This window comes from Octopus sinensis, linkage group LG15 (genome assembly GCF_006345805.1).
Source record: "Octopus sinensis linkage group LG15, ASM634580v1, whole genome shotgun sequence".
NCBI lineage: Eukaryota > Metazoa > Mollusca > Cephalopoda > Octopoda > Octopodidae > Octopus > Octopus sinensis.
Genome location: NC_043011.1, coordinates 25,661,196 through 25,686,875, shown reverse-complemented (window position 1 = coordinate 25,686,875; position 25,680 = coordinate 25,661,196). Strand labels below are relative to the sequence as shown.

The 25,680-nt window shown below is 38.0% G+C and overlaps 1 protein-coding gene across 4 annotated transcripts in view; it reads right to left on the bottom strand.

The window, feature by feature from the left end:
• Nucleotides 1-9,473: 9,473 nt before the first annotated feature.
• The window catches only part of LOC115219654 (trichohyalin-like), a 259,067-nt gene continuing 242,860 nt past the window's right edge, over nucleotides 9,474-25,680 (bottom strand). For 2 of the 4 annotated variants that reach the window (XM_036509563.1, XM_036509566.1), the window contains 6 exons: nucleotides 24,638-24,711; nucleotides 21,676-21,783; nucleotides 17,015-17,117; nucleotides 14,987-15,093; nucleotides 12,029-12,137; nucleotides 9,474-9,753 (listed from right to left, as the gene is read on the bottom strand). In XM_036509563.1, the coding sequence (XP_036365456.1) occupies nucleotides 9,589-9,753; nucleotides 12,029-12,137; nucleotides 14,987-15,093; nucleotides 17,015-17,117; nucleotides 21,676-21,783; nucleotides 24,638-24,711 (666 nt within the window). In that variant the 3' untranslated portion in view covers nucleotides 9,474-9,588. The remainder of the gene's footprint in view (nucleotides 9,754-12,028; nucleotides 12,138-14,986; nucleotides 15,094-17,014; nucleotides 17,118-21,675; nucleotides 21,784-24,637; nucleotides 24,712-25,680) is intronic. The other 2 variants (XM_036509564.1, XM_036509565.1) reach the window with 2 other exon arrangements.

Below are 25,680 nucleotides of genomic sequence, written 5' to 3'. Positions count from 1 at the left end.
ATCGTTTAACGTCTGCTTTCCATGCTAGCATGGGTTGGACGATTTGACGGAGGACTGGCGAACCAAATGGCTGCACCAGGCTCCAATCTGATCTGGCAGAGTTTCTACAGCTGGATGCCCTTCCTAATGCCAACCACTCCGAGAGTGTAGTGGGTGCTTTCACGTGCCACCGGCACGGGGGACTGTCAGGCAGTACTGGCAATGGCCATGCTTAAATGTTGTTTTTTATGTGCCACCTGCACAGGAGCCTGTCCAGCAGCACTGGCAACGACCTCGCTCGGATGTGTTTTTACGTGCTACCAGCACAAGTGCCAGTAAGGCAACGCTGGTAACGATCACGCTCAAATGGTGCTTTTTACGTGCCACTGGCACAGAAGCCAGTCAGCTGCTCTGGCAATGATCACACTTGAATGGTGCTCTTAGCGCTCCACTAGCACAGATGCCAGTCATCAAATTTGATTTTGATTTCACTTGCCTCAACAGGTCTTCACAAGCAGAGTTTAGTGTCCAATGAAGGAAAGGGATGCATAAGTGGGCTGGTTACACCCCTGGCATAGGCCATGAGGTTATGGTCTCACTTGGCTTGCTGGGTCTTCTCAAGCACAACATATTTCTGTCTATTTTAATACACAGAGTATGGATAGATAAACTGATAGAGCAATGGTGAAACTAGTTAATATGTTAAAGCTTCATGTCATGTCACTGACCACTACTTTGAGTCTGAGATTAAAGTGATAAGCTGACAAATGATACATTCCAAATAACAATAAATTAGCTAAAAAGCAAACGAGAACAACCCACTGTACTATAAACAATTGTAGTACTATTGTAGTTGTTCTTGTTGTTTAATCCCTTGTTTGATAATGTCTGATCAAGGAAACCTATGATCAAAGGCTTTTCAGCCATGATGATACCATCTCATTTTCAAACTGTGTATTCAGGTCTACATTATCCTACATTATACATATATACATATATATACAACGGGCTTCTTTCAGTTTCCGTTTACCAAATCCACTCACAAGGCTTTGGTCGGCCCGAGGCTATAGTAGAAGACACTTGCCCAAGGTGCTATGCATTGGGACTGAACTCGGAACCATGTGGTTGGTAAGCAAGCTACTTACCACACAGCCACTCCTACACCTTGTGTAAAATTGCTCTATAATAAACATTAATTCAAAGGCTTTAGTAGTGTCTACATCACACAATAGGACTCACTTTCATGCAAAATAGTCCCATGTATATCATTGCTCTCAAGTACGCATTAATTCACAGGCTTTAGTAGTGATTGCATCACACAACTGGACTCACCTAGGTATAAAATAGTCCCATCTATATCAGTGCTGTATAATATACATCAATATGAAGCTTCTAGTGGTTACCACATAACACAATAGGACTCACATTTGTACAAAATTGTTCCATATGTACCACTGCTCTAAATATACATAACAATTTAAAATGGTGACCTCTATCACTCATAATATGTACTAGGACTCATCATAGAACAAAATAGTTCCAAGTGTATCACTGCTCTGCAACACAGATTAATACAAAGTTTTAGAATAAAATGATTCATTACTCTATGATACACATTTAGCTTAAAACTGAGTCAGACTATCTTATTTCCCCGTTTTCCAAATGGACACTATATGGTTATTTTGCTACTCACTAGAAAAAAAATGGGAGCTTTCAGAAACAATAGCAAAACTTAACATTCTTCAGATAATTCTTGTCCTTTGGCATCAAAATTCTAATTCTTTATTCTCTCAAGGAAAAGATTATTATCATTTATATGCATCCTTATTCTATTGTTTTATTGGCGTTTATAATAGTTTATCAAAAATCTTATAAGATGTTGGATCTTTTACCTTTTGACCTACAGATTTAAAAAATAATTTTTTGTAACTAAACACTTTCAAACTTCGGACACTGGTAGAATGTGTCATATAAACATGTTTTACTCTTAGCATTTTTGAGAAAAACTTATATTTATGAAGATATTTCACCTTAAAGTTCTCGTATTTCAGTAATTTCAACCAATCAATAACATGTATTCAGCTGAATAAAATTACTGCTGTTGTTTGTCAACAAAAACTATCGGTGGTGTATTTTCCGTTTTGTCACTGTTATTTATGACATCATTAGTGCATTTGCACTGGTTTTAAGGTGTTAGGGTTAGGGTTTTAGGGTTAGGGTCATTGATTGGAATTTGAATAAACGTGCAGACACAGACATACATACATTCATACATACATACATACATACATACATACATACATGTACACATACACTCATATACATACATACATGCATTCACACACAAAAACTCAGATACATATTAAACACACACATGCACAAACATACACACACATGCAAAAATACATGCACACAAAACAGACATAAAGAAAAACACACACACACACACAAATGCATACAAATACACACACACCACTTATATATGCATATACACACAACTGCATCCAAATACACACACACACATACATTATATACAAACTCAAACAAACACAGTACACACATGCAGCTATATGTTCACAAACACACCAACATGCAAATAGGAAAACATGGCACGAGAAATAAAAACAAGAATTAAGGCATTATTTACATTGTTTACATTTGATGGATATTTGTCCTCATCTTGTTTGTTGTTAATACAATGTTTCGACTGATAGACCCTCCAGCCTTCATCAGGTGTCTTGGGAAAAATACCTTAGGAATGAGAACCAAGGTTCGAAATTTCCCCAAGACACCTGATGAAGGCTGGAGGGTATATAAGCCATGAACGTTGTGTTAACAACAAACAAGATGAGGACAAATATCCATCAAATGTAAACAATGTACATAATTCCTCATCTCTTAAATATAGAACTGTAAGAATTAAGGCAAAAAGAAATGGTAACAAGGACAAACAATAACAACAACATTAACATAAAGGTATTTCTGGTTTCTCAGTGACAAAATAAATATAAATACAAATATATATATAAATATATATACAAAATAATAGATATATAAAGGAAAACAAAATCATATTTGGGAAAGATCCAACGTAACCCATGTCTCTCTCCAAAATTGCTGTGAATCATATCCAGAATATCTTATGGAATTGCATGGACAGACATGAGTGCATGCTTGCATGAATACATGCATACATACATACATACATACATACATACATACATACATCATTGTCATCATCACCACTATCACCATCATCATCATCATCATTAACATTATAGTCCCCATTGTCATAACCATCACCACTATAACGACCATTATCATCACCACCACCATTATCATCACTACCACCACCATCAAACCAGCATCATTGCCATCCCCATCATCATAACAATGATCATCATCACCATCATCATCGCTACCACCACCATGACCAATATCACTACCACAAACATCACCACCACCATAACCATTATCACCGCAATCATCATCATCATCCTCATTGTCCTCTATATCATCATCATCATCATCATCAGTCTTATGTCCATTTTATTCCCTCCATGCTGGCATGGGTTAGATGGAACTTCTTGCAGTGGATGCCCTTTTGTTGACAACCCTTATTTGTTTCCCTATTACTTTCTCCACTATCTTCACATGTCGAAACTGATGAAACCCCCACACACTATAAGATGTATCATTTACAGGAGACATGTAAGCAACATCACCGTTTTTGCTTAAATGTGGTCACTGTGAAGGCCACTGATGACATTTCAGTCACTATGAATCAGTGAAGCATGCAACATCATACTATCATAACTGAGATGCTTTTAAAAGTAGTAACTCCCTCCTCTTTAACATAGTCTTCCAGACCATAACAGAGGGGTTTAAGACTCGTTGTTCATGAAAGCTCATCTATGCTGATGACCACATTCTAATAGCTGAATCTGTTGTAGAATTAGAAATTAAATTCCAGGTTTGGAAATAAAATCTGAAATCAAATAGCCTTAACCCTTTAGTGTTCGCATTATTCTGCCAAAATTAATACTTTTTTATCCACATTGTTTTGAACTAATCATGCATTATCTTGTAGCTATGAGATTTTGATGAAGTGGATGCTAATTTTTAAAACGATAATGTAGGGTTGGTGTGAGAGACCAGATTTGGCCAGTTTGAACATAAAACAGGCAGAATACTTTTGGTCGGATATGGCCAGTTTAAATGCTAAAGGGTTAAAGTTAACTCAGCAAAGACCAAAGTTCTAGTAAGCAGGAAAACAGACAAATTTCTAATTCCTTCAAATAAATGGCCCTGTTCAATATGTAGAAAAGGTTTTGGTAGAAATTCCATACAGTACACCCAGTGCAAACTGTAGACATTTAAGAGGTGTAGTAGACCAACAGGAAGGTTAACAGAGAAAGTAGGTTTTGTATGCAGCAGATGAGCAGGAGCAATATATAATAAGAATTTACAAGAAATAAACTGTCTTGAATGCCCAGGAGGGTCCTTAGAGATAGTAGATAATTTCAGTTACCTAGGTGACCTAATTAGCAGTGGAGGAGGATGCTCTGAATGCATAATCATTAAAATAAGAATCAGTGGGAGAAAGTTCAGAGAGCTGTTACCTTCATTGGTAACAAAAGGTCTCTCTCTCTCAGCATGAAAGGCACATTGTATGATGCTTGTGTATGAACAGTAATGCCACATAGTAGTGAAACATGCACCATAAATGCAGAGGACATGCAAAGGCTAGAAAAAAATGAGCTAGCATTCTCTGTTGGATGTGCAACATCAGTGTGCATGTACAACAAAATGCAAATGTGATGAGAGAAAAATTTGGCACAAGTGACATCAGATGAAGTGTGCAAGACCGAAGACTGATCTGGTATAGTCATGTAATCATATGGACGTGGACAGCTGTATAAAGATGTGTTGATTGCTAAGTGTGGATGGAACCTGCGGAAGACAGTAATTCAGGAAGATGTGAGACAAAGTAGTGAAGAATGATCTTCAGATGTTGAACCCCGGAAGAGGTCAAAAGGACCAAGATGATTGGTGACTTTCTGTATTCAAGAAGACCTGTCCATTTCAGCAAAAATGAGGCCCTAAAAGCATATTATTTATGTCTATGCCCCCGCACCTAATCTATCCCTCATATGTCTTTTACCCACAACTCATCAAACACCTTCCTTTCCATCATTCTTCTGACCATGACAATGCTCACACAGCTGCTGTAATTATACAAGAGCAGAATTGCAAATATTGAATTTTCCAATTTTCTGTGTCCTCACTCACCCTTCCTGAAACCACTTCCATTGTCATTTGCATTCTCAATATCATCCCTTACAACCTTATTTTCTTCTGAAATCCTCTTTCACCTCCACTTCTCCCCTGTACACTCTCTCACTTTGCCTATGGAAGCCCCACTACCTACCTTCACTTCCCACCATTTCCACCCCTATGTACCTCTGACCTCATCCCTGGCACAATGCATCTCTTGCACATCACCCACACTTCACCTTCATATCACCAGTGTTGTCTCCTATCACTTTCACCTTCTGCACCTCACAAAATTGATATTCAACACTGACCATGCCTCCAACCTAGTTCACCGTTCACTGCTTCACTGCATTCACCTCATTCTCTGTCTTTAGTCATCCACCACTCTCCTTTCACACTCTCGAAAATTTACCTACCCATTCATTCATTCTATTCATTTATCTGGACTACTTCTCTTATATTCCCCTTTCTGTAACTTGAGAGTATGCATTGACACTTCTTCACCACCATCTTTTCTCATTTACAAACTGGAGTAGCTATTTATCTCACTTACAGCAAAATACCTCTTTCTGTCTCTCTCTCTCTCTCTCTCTCTCATATTTCAACCTTTCATTACCTGGTATAAAGCCACCTTCCTCAAAACTACACTCCACCACCTCAAGTAAGAGGTCTTGTTTTGCAAGTTATTTGGTAACCTCATTGGTGCCAGTGACACATAAAAAGCACCCAGTACATTCTGTGAAGTGGTTGGTATTAGGAAGGACATCCAGCCATAGAAACCCTGGCAAAGCAGACTTTGGAGCTTGATGCAGTCCTCTGGCTCATCAGCTCTTGTCAAACCATCCAACCATGCCATCAAGGAAAACAAATGTTAAACAGTGATGATGAGGGAAATTTTTGCTTGCATTTTAATGTGGACCATCATGGAGAAAATAACTAGACAAAATACAATATTGTTAGGGGCAGAAAATTTCAACGTCGGGAAAACAAAAGCCATCAAGAGATGTGCAAATTGTCCAAACACCAAAGAATATTCAGGAATTTTAAATAGAATATTTAGAATAGAATATTTTGGTGTTCTACATGCATGCATTGCGCTGCATTAGCATTTCAGATCATAAGTTTGCAAAAGAAATTGCACCTTGATTTAAATTTTTTATAAGATTATAATTGTGCAAGAAATCTATCAAAGCATTTGGAAAAGCCAGAAAACATTTGCAGAAAACATGCTTGCAATGTACACAGATGACGTGATTCTTCCCACAAGTTGATGAAGCACATATCTATTTGTCTGGTTGCATAAATAAGCATAACTTCTGCTACTGGTACGGCAGCAATCCCTGATGAGTACTTAAGTGCCTCCTTTGCTGCGAACATGAAACAGTGCAGTACTGTGTGGCAAACCTCAGTGCAATAACTCCTTATCTCTTTGAAAAGGGTGTAAATAAAATATCAGCAAATTATAATGACTGCATATTTGTTCTGCACAACTTCTGTTTCCTAGAACGGAACAGCTGTGGCATTAACACTTCACTTATACGGTTTCAACTAAGATGGAGCAAATGCCCACACATGAGCTTTCACAAATATTACTAAAGCCACTGGAGTAGCTATGTGGTGAAGAAGCTTGCTTCCCAACCACGTTTTCAGGTTCTGTCCTACTGTATGGCACTCTGGGTAAGTATCCTCTACCATATCTTCAGGCCATCCAAAGCCTTGTGAAATGATTTGGTAGCTGGAAACTGAAAGAAACTCATCATATATATTTCTGTATGTATATATATATATATATATACACACATATACTTTGTGTTTTTCCATGGTTTGATTTGATTCCATGTTTATGTTTAGTACTCAGCCAGTATTTAAAAATGAGGGAAGTGTTGTTATGCTAATATCAAACAGTGAGAATGGGTGCTCAACACTGCATTGGTGGATAGATGTTCTTTATTTGTGGGTTAATAAGCTAACCAATGGTTTCATATGAAGAGATCTTCACAATTGTTCAGGTGTACCACATGGAAATGTTAGTACCCATCTCCATTTTGGTTTTGTGTGTGTGTGTGTGTGTGTGTGCACGCGATTGCATGTGTGTGTGTGTGTGCACGCGATTGCATGTGTGTGTGAATGTGTGTGCACATCTGTGTGTATGTGTGTATGTAAGTATGTGTGTATATAAGTTTATAAGTATACGTACATTTGTTTTACCCTCTCTTGACATCGCATGAATGTTGTAGCTGAGTGGTGCTGTTACACAAGCAGTGTCAGTCATTTCCACTATTCTGTGTAAACATGTCTGGCCATGGGGAGATGTTTACCTTGCTTGCAAACAGATGAGGGATGGCAACAGGAAAGGCATCTGGCTGTAGAAAATCTGCCTCAATAAATTCCATCCAACCCATGCAAGCATGGAAAAGTAGACATTAAATCAGCAATGATGAAATGTTTACTGGCCACATCATCTCCCATCATGGTGATGCTCCATCAACTGCATGATTGCTTGACATTACAGTGTGTGGCTGTTTCCTTGGTGGGGTTACATCAAAGGGAAAGTGTTCATCAACAAATAACTCATGCATATCAGATTACCTGAATGCACATATTTGTTAGGGAAGTAGAGCAGTACCCCATGACAATATGTGATGTATAATGCAGAACTTCCAGTACAAGCTACAATATGTGTGAAACAATGGGAAACGTCTAGGTGACATTATTATCAATATTCAATGAACAGTTAAGGCAACCACCTAGCAGAATTATTAACATGCTAGGCAAAATGCTTAGAGGCATTTCGCTCATCCTTACATTCTGACTTCAAATTCTGCCAGGGTGTACTTTGCCTTCTATCCTTTCAGGGTCAATAAAATAAGTACTATTTGAGTACCAGGATCAATATAATCAACTTGCCCACAGCCCTGAAATTGCTGGCCTTGAACCAAAATTTGAAATCAATATTAAATTACCAGTTAATTATACGTTTTATGTTTACAAATGGCACACATTGACCAGAGCATTTGGACAATAAAAGTTGATAAATTACTATATTTACCAGCTATGCTTCCACCAAAAAGAAAAACCCTCAGGTTTCCTTAAGATTATCTATTTATTTATGTGCCCTTTTCAAGCCTAGCCAGGCTCATGGGCCTGGTTTCTCAGTTTCTGTGGTGTATGTGTTCCCCTCAGCTGGATGGGACACCAGTCCATCGCAGTGTTACTCAAGAAACAGGAAGAGAGGTTGAGAAAAAGTTGGGGTGAAAGAGTAAAACAGGGGTCGCCACCACCCCCTGCCGGAGCCTCATGGAGCTTTAGGTGTTTTCGCTCAATAAACACACACAACGCCTGGTCTGGGAATCGAAACCGCGATCCTCTGACTGCAAGTCCGTTGCCCTAACCACTGGGCCATTGCGCCCTTAAGATTACCTATCCTTAAGATTACTTAACAATATATGACCTATCAATATGTGTGTGTGTGTGTGTGTGTGTGTGTGTGTGTGTGTTGCATTTTCTTTGAACTGAAACCATCATGAGCATTTGATCGAAATAATCAAACACACAAACACACACATACATACATACACAAGTATATATATATATATATATATATATATATATATAAGCACAGGCACAGATGTATGGTAAAGAAGTTAGCTTCCTGACCATAAGTTTCAGGTTAAACTCCACAGCATGGTACCTTGGGCAAGTGTCTTCTACTATAGCCCTAGACCAACCAAAATCTTGACAGTGGATTTGATAGACACAAACTGAAATTAGCTTGTCATATATGTGTGTGTGTTTGTGTGTGTGCACACATGCGCACATGCGTGCACTACTGTCTCCTTGTCTTGACATTTTGTGATAGGTGTAAACCACTGTCGTCGTCAAGCAAGCTTTCTTCATTTCCAGTCTTCCATGGAAATCTGTCAAGTCATGGGGATATATATTGCCTTACTTTAAACAGATGACAGTTGACAACAAGAAGGACATGCGACTGTAGAAAATCCATCTTAACAAACTCCATCTGACCCATACAAACACAGAAAAGTGGTAGTTACTAGTGATGATGATAACAACACATATATTTTGATTTGCCTAATAGTGGTTTTGTCTCTAATTTAATATAATATATGTATATATATATATATATATATATATATATATATATATATATATATGTGTGTGTGTGTGTGTGTGTGTGTGTATACACAGGCACATACACATACATATATTGGAATAAGAGAGATAGGATGATGGTGGGTTGGGGTAGAGCCAATTCTTAGTCGGTGACAAACACTTTCCTCTTTCTTTCCCTCCTCCTTTTCTTCAAAATACCTTTTAGCTTATACTGAAGGAGGAGAGATTTTTTGCAGCTGTTTGTATCCCAGATCCCATTTTGATGTAGAGTTCTGCTTCCAGAAGCTTCTTATCAAAGTTGTTTGGATCGTAGTACTGGCGCAACTTGTTCCGTAGAATCATTGAACGGTGAGCTGATGCACGTGCCTGCAATAGAAATGACATGTGAGTGAGTGAGTGAAAGAAAGAAAGAAAGAAAGAAAGAAAGAAAGAAAGAAAAGAAAGAAAGAAAGAAAGAAAGAAAGAAAGAAAGAAAGAAAGAAAGGAAGGAAGGAAGGAAGAAGAAAGGAAGAAAGAAAGAAAGAAAGAAAGAAAGAAAGGAAGGAAGGAAGGAAGGAAGGAAGAAAGAAAGAAACAAAGAAAGGAAGAAACAAAGAAAGAAAGGAAGGAAGGAAGAAAGAAAGAAAGAAACAAAGAAAGAAAGCAGGTATACAGATAAACAGACAGAGATAGCTAGAGAGAAAGTGAGAGGCAAACGGACAGACAGGCAGACAAACAGCCAACAGACTGACAGACATGTAGATAAAATGAGAGATGTATAGTTAGTTTAAGCGATAGATATATAGACTGGAAGATAAATAATGTAATAGATAGAGATATAAGCAGACAGGTAAAGTGGGAGATATATAGATAAGTAGAGACTTAAAGTTAGAGACATATAGAGAAACAGATAGATATATAAAGGTAGGAAGATGGATAAAGTTGCAGATATGTAGGTGAGCTGACAGATAAAGCTATAAACATATGGATAAAGAAGCAGATATATAGATTAGCAGACAGATTAAGGCTTCATCATCATCATCATCATCGTTTAACGTCGGTTCTCCATGCTAGCATGGGTTGGACAGTTCGACCGGGGATCTGGGAAGCCAGAAGGCTGCACCAGGCTCCAGTCTTATCTGGCAATGTTTCTACAGCTGGATGCCCTTCCTAACGCCAACCACTCCGTGAGTGTAGTGGGTGCTTTTTACGTGCCACCTGCACAGATGCCAGGCGAGGCTGGCAACGGCCACGGTCGGATTGGTGTATTTTACGTGCCACCGGCACGGAAGCCAGTCGAGGCGGCGCTGGCATCGGCCACGAGTCGGATAGTGCTTTTTACGTACCACCAGACCAGGGGTCCTGGCTGGTTCAATTCGATTTTGATTTCGTTAGATATATAAATAATCAAATAGATAAAGCAAAGAAGTTAGTGAGAAAATCTCTATAAGGGATGAAATAGGAACTATACTAAGAAGTAATGTTTATCGCCATATCAATATGGCTGTTTGACATTACTACCATTTTTAACATCGGAAAGAGCCTCCTCCAGCTGATTATCTCAGCAATCTGCACCCAGATGACAGGATCACCAGACTGGATGGTTTCAGGCTATTTGGCCCATCATCAGTGGTGAACACCCCACCACTTGCAATATCAATGACTGTCACTTGGTTTTCTATATATTGTGAGCTGGGGTGAATTCCTGCTATCTCTAGCGGCCAGGTATTCACCACCGACAATGAGTACAAATAGCCCGAAACTGTTTGCCCTGATGGTCCCTTCATCTGCTAGAAGATGGTAGAAGTTCGCTCCCCTCTCGCAATATATACCAGGTGCAGACTGCATTGATAACCAGCTGTAAGAAGCTCTTCCTGGGGTTAAAAATGATAGTAATGTTAAACAGCCATATTGATATGGTGATAAACAAACATTACTTCCAAGCAGATAAAGCTGTAGATATATTGAAAGGTAGATGAATACAGAGGAAGGTATTAAATAGGCAGGTAGATAATGCAGTGATAGATGGATGAACAAACATATAGACTGGTGCAGGCATGGTTAGGTAATTAAGAAGCTCACTTTGCAACAGTGTGGTCTCAGGCTCAATCCAATTGTATGGCACCTTGGGCAAGTGTCATCTGCGACAGCTTCTGGCTGACCCATGCCTAGTGAGTGAATTTGGTAGGTTAGAAACTATGTGAAAGCTGGTTGGATATGTGCATGTATGTGTGTGTGTGCATGCATATGTTTTGTGTGTGTGTCTATGTATGTGCACATGTGTGAGTGTGTATACATGTGTGTGTGTGTTGTGTTTAACTCCCCACTGCTTGACAACCGATATTGCTTTGTTTACATCCCAGTAACTTAACAATTTGGCAAAAGCAACCAATAGCATAAGTACCAGACTTTAAAGAAAGACTAAGCATTTGCCCCATTTGCTTAACTAAAACCCTTCGAGGCAGTGCCCCAGCATGACCATAGTCCAATGACTAAAACAAGTAAAAAAAAAAGTAAAAATGAAAAAAGACAGGCAGGCAGATAAGATGACGGATGGATGGACAGACAGACAAATGGACAAGTATACAGATAGGCAGACAAACATACAGGTATTCAGATCATCAAACAGTCATAGTACAATCCGCCTGACTAGAAAACTCACCTCATTCATTTGCTGCTCCCTGGCAGCCTGTATTTCTTCCAACCGCTTTTCTTTCTCACTCAGATGTTCTACTGTCTTCTCTTTCCACAACTCAAGATATGTGTTGATCCTGAAATAAAGATATGGATATTGCATCATAAGTGAGAACCCCCCTTCGGTCATAACACAGACCATGGGATTGCACCTAGAAAGTTACCCTCCCAGGCACAAGTCCGAGCAAGGTTGTTTATGGAAGACCAGCAGTCGCCCATGCATACCTATTTTTTTACTACCCACAAGGGGCTAAACACAGAGAGGACAAACAAGGACAGACAAATGGATTAAGTCGATTATATCGACCCCAGTGCGAAACTGGTACTTATTTAATCGACCCCGAAAGGATGAAAGGCAAAGTCAACCTCGGCGGAATTTGAACTCAGAACGTAACAGCAGACGAAATACGGCTACGCATTTCACCCGGCGTGCTAATGGTTCTGCCAGCTCACCGCCCTCCCCTCTCCACGCCACCAGTGTCATCCAAGAAAAGGCAACAGCCAATACAGCTTGGCACTTGTGATGCTGTAATTCATTTCTACAGATGAGTGAACTGGAGCAATGTGAAATAAAGTGTCTTGCTCAAGAACACAACATGCAGCCCGGTCCGGGATTCGAGCTCACAACCTCACGATCATAAGCTCGACGCTCTAACCACTGAGCCATGCGCCTTCACTGCATCATAAGTAGTGAGCCTTTAATTAGATGAATGAGGATAATACAACCCTTGGACACATCTTGCAAATGAGTGTCCCGTCTTAGTGATTTCTCAGCCTGCTAGAAATAGAAGCCAAGACTCCTTTCCATTTCATCCTACCATTATAAAAAGGGAAGGACAGAGATTGCATGTAATCAATCAACATACTTCAAATAGTCAAATTTCCCTCAAATCCCATCCTGTCGTCTTAAAAGAGGAAGGACACAAGGAGCTAATCAACAAAAACAACATTAACACCTAAAAGTTCTGAGCTCAAATATTGGTTTCAAATTTTGGCACAAGGCCAGCAGGGTTTAACTCGATTACGGTGCTCAACTGGTACTTACTTTATCAATCCCAAAAGGATGAAAGACAAAGTCAAGCTCAGTAGAATTTGAACCCAGAAAATAACGACAGACAAAATACCACTAAGCATTTTGCCCTGCATGCTGACAATTCTGCCTGCTCACCATTTTAGTTCTAAACTCAAATATTACCAGGGTTCACACACACCCAAGGTAGCAAGTACAGAGGCTGATTTCACCATCCTCCTCCTACTCATCATCATCATTATTTAATGTCTCTTTTTCCATGCAGGCATGAGTTGTACGGTTCAACATGAGCCAATGAGCCAGAGAAATACTCTAAGCTCCAATGCCTGCTTTGGCATGGTTTCTACAGCTTCCTAAGGCCAACCACTTTACAGAGTGTTCTTGAAACATTTTTCATGGCAACAGTACTAGGAAGGTCACCAAGATTTCTCAACTGACTTATATTTTTATATTTGCATACTAGATGTGAATGGAATTATTATAACAGAAGGCTAAGACCAGGAGATATTCAACAGATTTATTGTTCCAGCTTGACCTTAGGTTTTCAACCAGTGTCCATATGACCCTTGAGGTTCCTTATAAGATTTTGTCATTAAAATTTTAAGTGCAATAAACTGGATAAATTTCCACAATACACATATTTTAACAATTCCTTTACATAATTCCTAATAATATCTTCCTTTTATCTCTTACTTGCTTCAGTCTTTAGACTGTGGCCATGCTGGGGCACTGCCTTGAAGAATCTTTTGTTGAATGAATTGACTTTAGTACTTACTTTTAAGCCTGGTACTTATTCTGTCAGTCTCTTTTTGCTAAACCACTTGGTTACATGGATGTAAACAAATCATCACTGGTTGTCAAGCGGTGGGAGGGGGAACAAACATAAACACACACACAGATATATATAAATATATATGTAACATATGGTATAATTATAAATGGGGCAAATTTTAGCCATTTCTCCGCAGACTGAAAAAAATGATGAACAACCCTAATCAATTTTCAACCTTATTGAGTTCTCATCAGAGGCATCTACAACATTCTGACAGCCTCCAAAGAAGCAAGCAGCCAAACTGTTTATATACTCAACAAATGCAACAGTTACTCTATGAAGGAGTTCCTAATTTGCATACCGAAAATGTTTAACACTCCATAAATACAAGTGGCTTGTCAACGGGGATCTTAGTCTACGCAGTATCAAGGAATGATATAATACACATGTGACATATATATATATTGAAGACACTTGTCCATGGTACCATGCAGTGGGACTGAGCCCAGAACCATGTGGCTGAGAAGTTAACTTCTTACCACATAGCCATGGAAAAAATATAATAGGATTTTTTTTAAACATCAAATAGTTATGGGGGTCCAGTAGAGTAAGATAAGAATCAAAGGGATCCATGGGCAAAATACAGTTAAGAACCACTGATCTAAAGTGGCCATGAACAAGCAATAAGTCTTGTAGTCTTCAAGACAGAGATTGGGGGGAGTAGAAACAGATGTTGAGACATTCCTACTGATCCCTAACATCAAAAACAGAGAATGTTGAATAACAATAAAACAAGGAACCTACTCTGAATTATCCCAGAATTAATCTAGCAGAAAGCTTACCCTTAGGTGGCAAGCTGGCAGAAACATTAGCATGCCCAGCAAAATGCTTAGTGGTATTTCATCTGCCGTTACATTCTGAGTTCAAATTCCACTGAGGTTAACTTTGCCTTTCATCCTTTCGGGGTCGATGAATTAAGTACCAGTTACACACTGGGGTCGATGTAATTAACTTAATCCTTTCGCCTGTCTTTGTTTGTCCCCTCTTTGTTTTGCCTCTTGTGGGCAATAAAGAAATAAGAAAGCTTACCTTTATGCAGCACTGCTCATCGTCACCAAACTTACCTCTTCATATTTGAAGCATGACTAATTTCACGGTGTAATCGATCCTCACGTGCCTTCTGGGCTTTCATGTGAGCTGAGCAGGTGTGTGTCTGGACTTTTTGCTGCGTCTGAAAGATGAGTAAAATGGCAAAATGAAGATCAGTCCTGAGAATTCAAGAATGCATTATGGAAAGATGTATAAGAAAAAAGGGATTGAATTGAGAGATATAATGCCTTGAACTATGTTATATGTGATACCAATTTATAATGCCTTGAACTATGTTATATGTGATACCAATTTTGCTGATGACATAGCTCATTTATCAAATGCCACAGAACAAGCTCTCTGCCAGGAAAATTGTTCTATACATAAACGTTCCAAGACAGAGTATAATATCACTAAACCAAGAAGATGGAAATCTTGTCACACTGGATGACGGAATACTAAATTCAGTTAATGATTTTCTATATTTGTGCAGCTGGATAAGTTCATCAAAAAAGGACATTGATATAAGAATTACTGACGGTTGGGCTGTATAGGATGAAATGAAAAAGATTTGGAAGTCAGATCTACTCAGAAAATTCAAAATATCATTCTCCAGATCATGAACCCTGACACAAGTGCTTGGAAAGAAACTAGATGGTGCATACTCTAAAATGTTTAGGGTTTTACAAAGCATAAACTCACGCCAATAAGCAACAGATAAAAGTTTATATAGAAACTTGCCCAAGATAACAACTATAATTGCTCAAAGACGGTTACAGTTTGCAGAACATTGCTTGGGAAATAAGCATGTAGTGATATGCAAGGTACTATTGTGGGGACCAGCTCACAGGAGACACATTAGAGGCAGACCTGCTCAAACATTCATTGATCAACCATCAGGTGATACAAACCTCAATAACTCATAGTTGCCATGAAGAATGGAAAATTGTGAATTATAGAGAGACTTTGTCAGAAATTTTCGACATGCTCCCAATGGGTCCTCAGAGTCCTTAGACACCTCTTCCATTGGGTCTTATCACAAGCAACTGTCATTAGCCTTCTGGGTGAATTCCCAACCCATGCTAGCATGGAAAACGGACGCTAAACGATGATGATGATGATGATGATGATGACCATCAGGCACTTCTCCTGCCAGTTGGCTCAGCCTGAAGAATCTGTCTTGCAATCCTTTCTTATGGCATTCTATCTACATGTCCATAGTACCAGAGCTGTGACCTCTCAATGCAATGAAGTAATGGCTTTGCTTGCAGGGAATCTCTGATCTCCAAATTAAACACCCCATTGAGTAACATTACTCAAGAGATACTTCAGAGGTACCTCATCTTGGCCACTTGTATTCACAACCACACTTTTTTGGTCATTACCCAACATTCATGCGATAAGGAAGCCAATGAGAATGACAACAAGGGAGTTTCTGCACGGTTTCTGACCTGCTAGAAATAGTAGCCAAATTTCCTCAAATTGCATGCCTCAATTTTGACAGGTCTTTTCTTCAACCATTATTTGCCAGTCACTCAAGGCTTAATCTTGTATTTATAAGATGCAGGCTAATTTTCTGGTATTTTTCATGGGGGAAAATGCTTCCTATAAGATACTCTCATCATCATCTAATCATTGCTGGCATTGGCTGGAAGTTTGACAGGATCCAACAAGCCACAGAGCTGCATCATGCCTCAATATCAGCTTTCGCATGGTTTCTACTGCTAGATGCCCTTCCTAATGCCACAAGATATGGTAATTATAATTCCATCAGAATTTGATGAGCCAATAATGTCACATCTACACAGTCAATAGAACTGCTAAAAATAGTAAGCCAAATTTTCCTCAATTTACATACTGTCTTCTTAAAAGACACATTAGACAATGTATTCCTGCTAGAAATAGTTGTCAAATGCCTCCTATTGTCTTGAAAATATGGAAGATAAACTGGATAATGTGTCCCAGGAATACCATTTCTGAAAATAAAATAAGATACTCATAGCTGGAATGTCTTTGATCATGGCCTATAATAACACCTTAGACAAAAACAGCAAAAGTAATACCTCTTCAGCAAGTTCTTCCACTGCCTTTCTGCCACAACATTTTTCCTTCTCTCCTTGGTGTTTGAGATTCCGGCTTCTTTCAAGTCTCTTATCAAAGATTTTTCTGAAAAAGACAGAAGTAACAGGAAGATTCTGTTTTACAATCTGAAGGGAGGAGAGAAAAAAATCATAAGTTAAAATGATTTATGAAAAAGTAATTCTGTACTTATTTCAGTCATTAGACTGTAGCCATGCTGGGGCACCGCCTTGAAGAATTTTAGTTGAATAAATCAACCCCAGTACTTATTTTTTACTTTTTAAAACTTGGTACTAATTCTATTGATTACTTTTTGCTGAACCACTAAGTTACAGGGATGTAAACACACCAACACTAGTTGTCAAGCAGAGTTGGGGGACAAACACACACACACACACACACACACACATAATGGGCTTCTTTTAGTTTCTGTTTACCGAATTCACCCACAAGGCTTTGGTTGGCCTGAGGCTATTGTAGGAACACTTGCCCAAGGTGCCATACAGTGGGACTGAACCTAAAATCCTTGTTTTTGAAAGGTTTAGAGTTAAGAATTTAAGGACTACCTTATAGATCCTCATCATCATCATTTTAACACCCACATTTCCATGCTTGCATGGGTTAGACTGAATTCATAGGCAGATTTTCTACGCCCAGATACCCTTTGCATCACTAACCCTCACCTGTTTCCAAGCAAGCAAATATTTCTCTATGGTAGAACATGTTTCTATTGAAGACTGGAAATGAAGCTGTAGTGCACATGTGCACTGTATTCTTTAAGCTTATTGCATTATATTGAAGGACACTGTTTATATGCCAGTGACACTCATTCACATCTACCACATAATGCCAAAATAAAGACACACAAACACACACACACACACATATGATGGGCTTCTTTACAGTTTCTGTCAATTAAATATATTCACAAGGCTTTGGTCAGCCTGAGGGTGTAGCAGAAAACATTTGCCCAAGGTGTCACGCAGTAGGATTGAACTCAGAACGCTATGGCTGGGAAGTGAACTTCTTAACCACACAGCCATGTCTACACCCATTACCTACACTATACATATATATATATATTTTTTTTTTTCAACATGTGACCTCATGAGCACCGCCAGCAATTTTTTTTCCTCTGTCTTCCCTTCTCGGGATCTTTCTTTCTCCTTTGTTTCTGATGAAGAGCTCCGCTTGAAACGTTAAACCCTCCTTCTTCCCTTCTTTCCTGAGCATCCAATAATACTTTATTTGTTCCACGTCCTCGCGTTGCTGTGTTTTTTTGTGTTTTCTTGTTTGGATTAACTTTCAATGGAAATTGCAGATGTGTTACCAGTGCCGGTGGCATGTAAGAGAACCTTCCGTTTCGCGACCGTTGCCAGCACCGCCCCGTTTCGTGTCTGTTGCCAGCCTCGCCTGGCCCTTGTGCCGGTGGCACATAAAAAGCACCATCCGTTTGTGGCCGTTTGCCAGCTCTGTCTGGCACCTGTGCGGGTGGCACGTAAAAAGCACCCACTACACTCACGGAGTGGTTGGCGTTAGGAAGGGCATCCAGCCGTAGAAACACTGCCAGATTTGACTGGGCCTGATGAAGCCTTCTGGCTTCACAGACCCCAGTAGAACCGTCCAACCCATGCTAGCATGGAAAACAGACGCTAAACGACAATGATGATGATGATGATATATATATATATATATATGTATATCACCATCATCATCATCATCATTTAACATCCTCTTTTCTATACTAGCATGGCTTGGATAGCTCAACATAAACTGACAAGTTAGAGGACTGTGTTGAGCTCTAACACTTGCTTTGGCATGATTTTTACCTTTCATAATGCCAACACACACACACACACACATATACGTACACACACACACACTGTATATATACATATACAGTGTATATTGAAATTACAGTTTACGTTTATAACCAGGAGTGAAGATAGACAACATTGTTGCTTATACTGTACAGCTGTGCTAAATACATCATACAGTGACCTCCCTTGTTATGTAAAAGTGTTACAAGAGCTGAAGTTTGACCCAAACATACATTGCACATGACATGTACATTTTTCTTACAAAGAATATGATTGGTTACTGCTAGGTTGTAGGGTACTTGGAAGCCTTAATAGGGCTGCTGCTACTGCTTTTGTTCGTTTGTTGAGTGAAACGGTCTTCATCCCAGTGGGAGAAGTCCGAAACGTGATGATGATAATAATACTATATCTTGAACTACATTCTTTGCTATTCGTAAGACCCGCAGAAGAGAAAGCAGGTTCACCCCCCACCACCACCACCACCACCCACCACCCCCCGACACCAAGAGCATCGACGGATAGATGAATGCACATCCAGGCTCAGCGGTTGCGTAGGAAGTTGGGGACAAGAAACAGGAAGAAAGAGTGAGAGAAAGTTGGAGTGAAAGAGTACAACAGGGGTCGCCGCCACCCCCTGCCGGAGCCTCGTGGAGCTTTAGATGTTTTTGCTCAATAAACACACACAACGCCCAGTCTGGGAATCGAAACTGCGATCCTCCAACCGCGAGTCCGCTGCCCTAACCATTGGGCCATTGCGCCTCCACTGCTGCTACTGCTGCTACTGCTGCTTCTGCAGCTAGTCCTTATCCGTTTCATAACTACTGTCCTCAATTATCAACAAGGGGATTCTCTACAAGGTTACTCCACCTCCTTCAAATTCACACCCTACTGTCTTTGGAAGGACTTCAATTATGGGTTAGCTCAATAAAGAATAAGTGACTACCATCAATAACATCAAGACTTCCTTCCCTAAAAGTACCACCAATAAACCCAACTAGTGAGACCCATGAATATTTCATGGTAAACCTATTGGGTAATTTTTGAAAACTTTATCCAAAAAGCCTGAAAGTGTAGACTGTGTTGTGTCTGTATGGAAAGATAATCATTTATTTGCTATGCATTGAAAAGTGAAAGAAATTGAATTAAGAATTTAAGGACTACCTTATATATCCTCATTTGAAATACTATGACTACTTAATGCACCTTATATAAACACTTTATGCACAATTTTATAGACTTAATACACAGCACTCATAAAATAAATATTCACTCTTATTTTTCCATCTTTCCTATAAACAAAAAAAAATATACTATACATATGATACAACCTTTAGTTAAATTGCACATATCTGCCAAGTAAATAAGCATGAATATTTCATGGAATTGCATTTATGAACATGCATTAAGTGATAGATAATATAAAAAAGCTTAGTTGAATAAAAAAAAATACACACCCCTACCTCGGGTCATGGACACTTCTCCCTCCCTCTTTTTCTTTCTCTCCCTTTGTCTCACTCTTCACCTTATCCTCTTTTTCTCTCTCCTTTTTCATTCTCCTCTCTTTCTCTTCAACTAATCACATGTCAACATTACAATTACATTCTCTCTACTTCATGCCATGGATGCTTTTTCTCTCCCTTTTTCCCCCACCATCTTTTTCACTTTCCTTCTTTTCCTATTTTTCTCTAATCACATGAAAGTGTTACTGACAGGCTAAGTAGTGCAATGACAAGCAGAATTATCATAAGATATGAGAGAGCCTCTATAGAGTCACTGGATCTGCTAGAAATAACAGTCAAACCTCCTTTGTCACACCCTGCCATCATAAAAAAGGAAGAACACGTAAAATCAGAATGTAGTTCAAGATATAGTATTATCATCATCATCATCATTGTTTTAACATCCACTCTTCCATGTTTACATGGGTTAGACAGAGTTTATTGAGGCAGATTTCCAACAGTCGGGTGCTCTTCCTGCAGCCAACCCTTGTTTCCAAGCAAAAAAGTATTTCCCCATGGAGAGACATATTCTCACAGAACATTAAAAATGAATTGCACTGCTTGTATGACAGTGATACTCATTTACAACTATCACGTGATGTCAAGACAAGGAAAAACAAATACACACACACACACATTTACATATACTGTGTGCATGCATGCATGCATGCATGCATGCATGCATGCATGCATGCATGCATGCATGCATGCATGCATGCATGCATGCATGCATGCATGCATACATACATACATACATACATACATACATACATACATACATACATACATACATACATACATACATACATACATACATACATACATACATACATACATACATACATACATACATACATACATACATACATACATACATACATACATACATACATACATACATACATACATACATACATACATACATACATACATACATACATACATACATACATACATACATACATACATACATACATACATACATACATACATACATACATACATACATACATACATACATACATACATACATACATACATACATACAAGTACAATTACAAATGTCTTCTTTCAATTTCTGTCTACCAAATCCATTCACCACACAGCCATGCCTGTGCCTGGAAAAATATTAAAAAGCTGATTCATAGTGAAACAGCTTTGATCAAAGGTTTGGTCTGGTCTAATAGGATTGACCAGGGGTTAAACAGCACCACCCCTGCCACTATCTTTATTATCATCACCATAACTGCCAGTGATATTTAGCTTGTAATAAAAAAAGCAAAAAAACAAAGCACACACGATGCTATTATTTCTTCTTCACTTTACCGTTTATATTTTTGCAAAACAACACGTTCATTGGTAAGTTTTTCCAAATTGTCCATCACTTGTCCCTGTTGTTGTGCAAGGACTTGAGATAGACTCTCACAAATATCCCTGAAACCGAACAGAAAGTTCATAAATATAATATAAGTCAGTAAGCAAGCTGGAATGTAATTAAGTATAATTTAAGTATGTATACACAGGGAGTCTTCTAGCATACAGTTTGTACAAGGGAGATTATCATTTCTTCTTGATATGTAGTAGAATTAGAAGTATGAATCTGAAATTATGAAATATGGAAGATGCATAGAATATACATATTCAATGTTTTTTTGTTTCTTATTACAAAGTTCCTAAAATATCTAGTCTTTGGTAATCACATGAACAACTATTTCATTCTTTTTAGAAATTGTCAGTATTAAGTATAAAAAATTCTTGGTTCAAACTTGAAGAAGTTAATAAGCAGACAGAAAGAAATCTGACATTTCAACTGGGGATTTCCTTCAGAGAGAAGCTTGACTAGAACCTAAAATATCTCCTCTCCCTCATAACATACTTACGTGTTTGATTTTTGTGAAATTTTTCCCACAAATTATTTGCCAACACAAACCATCATCAGGTTCCTCTAATTCTTCTGCTTCACTGAGTATAATTAACTCTTTTCTAACCATATTAATACTGAATTTCACTGTCTGTGAAAGATTTAGCAAAATAAGTTATCATTCCCTTATAGAACTAGTGTTTTGGGACATAACTTTGAAAAAAATGTTCTCTCAGAAAATTATGGATTGAAATGGATCCACTTGTATGACAATGACACTCATTTACAACTATCATATTGATGTCAAGACAAGGAGAAATGAATATACACACATTCAAACACATTTACATACAGTTGCGGCCAAAATGTTCAGAACAGCATTGTTTTTGTCAGAAAAGTAGGTTCACACTAAATATTAAATAATTCCAGTATTCTCTGTCATTTTTGATTATTTTGTTATATTTATCAAAGTTGTTTTAGTTTCTATAATTTTCACACACAATAAATACGATATTAATTGTTATTGTAATTTGAGAGGATAATACAAAAGTTAAAGATGATTTAGGGATTTACTGCAAAACCCATGGCAGCCAAAATGATCAGAACGGTTGCTTTTACTCCGTGTTTTAGTATATTTAACCGGCGAACTCTAATGTTTTGAATTTGTTTACGTGACGGTTCGTTTACTAAACATTAGTAAGAATATCTGCAGTGTACTTTGTTAATATAATGCCACTTGCTCCGTTACCAATTCGTCAGCAGATTATTAAGCTTCGAAAGAAGGATAATTTAAGTATTGTGTCTATTGCAAAGATTGTTAACAAGTGAAAAAGTGTTGTTCACGGTATTCTTAAGGTCTACGATGATTGTGGTTCGTGTGAAGCAAGAAAGTGTACAGGTAGGCCAAGAAAAATGACCAAGAGAGAAGATCGTGCTATGGTAAAGTTGGTTAAAAAGGACAGATTTAAAACTGCTGCTGCTGTTTCTCAGGAAATGAGCATTGTACTGAAGAAAACTTTATCTCGAAAAACTGTCTCGTCGTTTAGTTGAACATGACCTACAAGCAAGAGCACCTGCAGTGAAGCCACTGATCAGCTCCAAGAATAAAAAGTGTCGTCTTACCTTTGCAACCGAACATGTGTTGTGGTCTCAAGAAAAATGGCAAACGGTGCATTTCCGTGATGAATCTAAGTTTATGCTATTTGGCTCAGATGGGAAAAGGTACATTCGTCGAAAAGTAGGTGAAAAATTGTCGCCTAAATGCCTTAAGACTAGTGTTAAATTCGGTGGAGGAAGTGTCATGGTTTGGGGGATGATATCTGGAGATGGTGTTGGCTCTTTGGTGCGATTACATGGAAAGGTAAATGCAGGAGTTTATAAACAATTTGTAAAAGATCATGTCTTGCCTGTGCTGAGAAATTCAACTAAGCGACCACCCATATTCATGCAGGACAATGCCCCATGTCACAAGGCTAAGGTGGTCATGAACTTTCTCAAGGCTGAAAAGATTATTGTTATGGATTGGCCTGCTCAAAACCCAGATCTCAATCCTATTGAAAATGTGTGGAATATTCTAGGAGAACGTTCGAAAGCCAGAAATCCTAAAACAACCGAGCATTTATGGAATGCCCTTCGGGAAGAATGGAATAAGATCACCCAGCAAGAAATTGAAAATTTAATTTCCTCATGCAGTCGAAGATGTCAAAGTGTGATTGAAGCTAAAGAGCTTCACACTAAATATTAAATAATTCCAGTATTCTCTGTCATTTTTGATTATTTTGTTATATTTATCAACCGTTTAGATCATTTTGGCCGCCATGTTAGTATATATATATATATATATATATATATAATATATATATATATATATATATATATATATTTATATATTTACCAAGCACTTACAGTCACAATTAGTGACAACTAAATTTGACCTATACTTTCTTCTCCCTGTTGTTGATTTTGAATTGTCATTGATGCTTCTGTAACTTTGTTTTTTTTTTCTTGGTAGGTATACTGGCCATATGCAAGCCTGTTTCTACCTTTGGGAAGAGGTGGTTCATATCTGTTTGGCATCTAACAATTTGACCGGTTCAGTATGAAAGACCATGCAATCTGCCTTAATAAATTCCATCTAATCCAAACAAATATTGAAAAGTAGATGCTAAAAGATGACAGGTAGAAAAGGGGGAATTGTAAACATTGCTGAGGTGGGTGGGGGGATACTGTGACAGAGTTGAAAAAGTAGGGATCCAACTAGAGAGAAGTAAAAACAAAAACAACCCAGATTTAAAAACAGTCGAGAAATGCAAAGGGCTTAAAAAAGAAAGGAAATCTGAAAAGCATTTCGTCCAACTCTCTACTGATTCTGTCAAACCATGTTGCTTTTAGAATTAAAAACATAAAAGAAGAAAAATTATCACAAACCTTTCCTGTGTATTTAAAAACTCTTTCTGTGTTTTATACTTATTAAAACGTTCGGTGTTGACTTTCTTCATTTTCTGTAAATAAGTAGAATTAGTGATTATTTATTTAGACAGGCTGGAACCCATATACATATGAGTGCATGATGTGTGTGCATGCATGTGTGAGAAAGAGAGAGAGAGAGCATGCGTATGTGTGTGTGCTTACCAACCACATGTTTCCAGGTTCAGTCCCACTGCATGGCACCTTGGGCAAGTGTCTTCTACTATAGCCTCGAGCCAACCAAAGCCTTGTGAGTGGATTTTGCAGACGGAAACTGAAAGAAGCCCGTCATATATATGTGTATATATATATATGTATGTATGTATGTATGTGTGTGTATATGTTTGTGCGTCTGTGTTTGTCCCCCCAACATTGCTTGATAACCGATGCTGGTGTGTTTATGTCCCCATAACTTAGCGGTTCAGCAAATGTGACTGATAGAATAAGTACTAGACTTCCAAAGAATAAGTTCTGGGGTCGATTTGCTCGACTAAAGGCGGTGCTCCAGCATGGCCATAGTCAAATGACTGAAACAAGTAAAAGAGTAAAGAGTAAAAGAGTAAGTTCAGTTTAAGATGGAAAAAATAGCAGGTGTGACATTTCAAGCATGGTTCTTCATCAGAAAGAGGAAAGGTCCAGACAGAAGAGAAAGAATAGTCTGAGAAAAGAATATGTGTGGTTACATGACCATATATATAATATATGTACACACGTATATATATATATATATATATATATATATATATATATATATATATATACATATGTATATATATATATATATACATATATATATATATATATATATATATATATATACATACATATATACATATGTATATATATATATATATATATATATATACATATGTATATATATATATATATATATATATATATATATATACATATGTATATATATATATATATATATATATATATATATACATATGTATATATATATATATATATATATATATATATATACATATGATATATATATA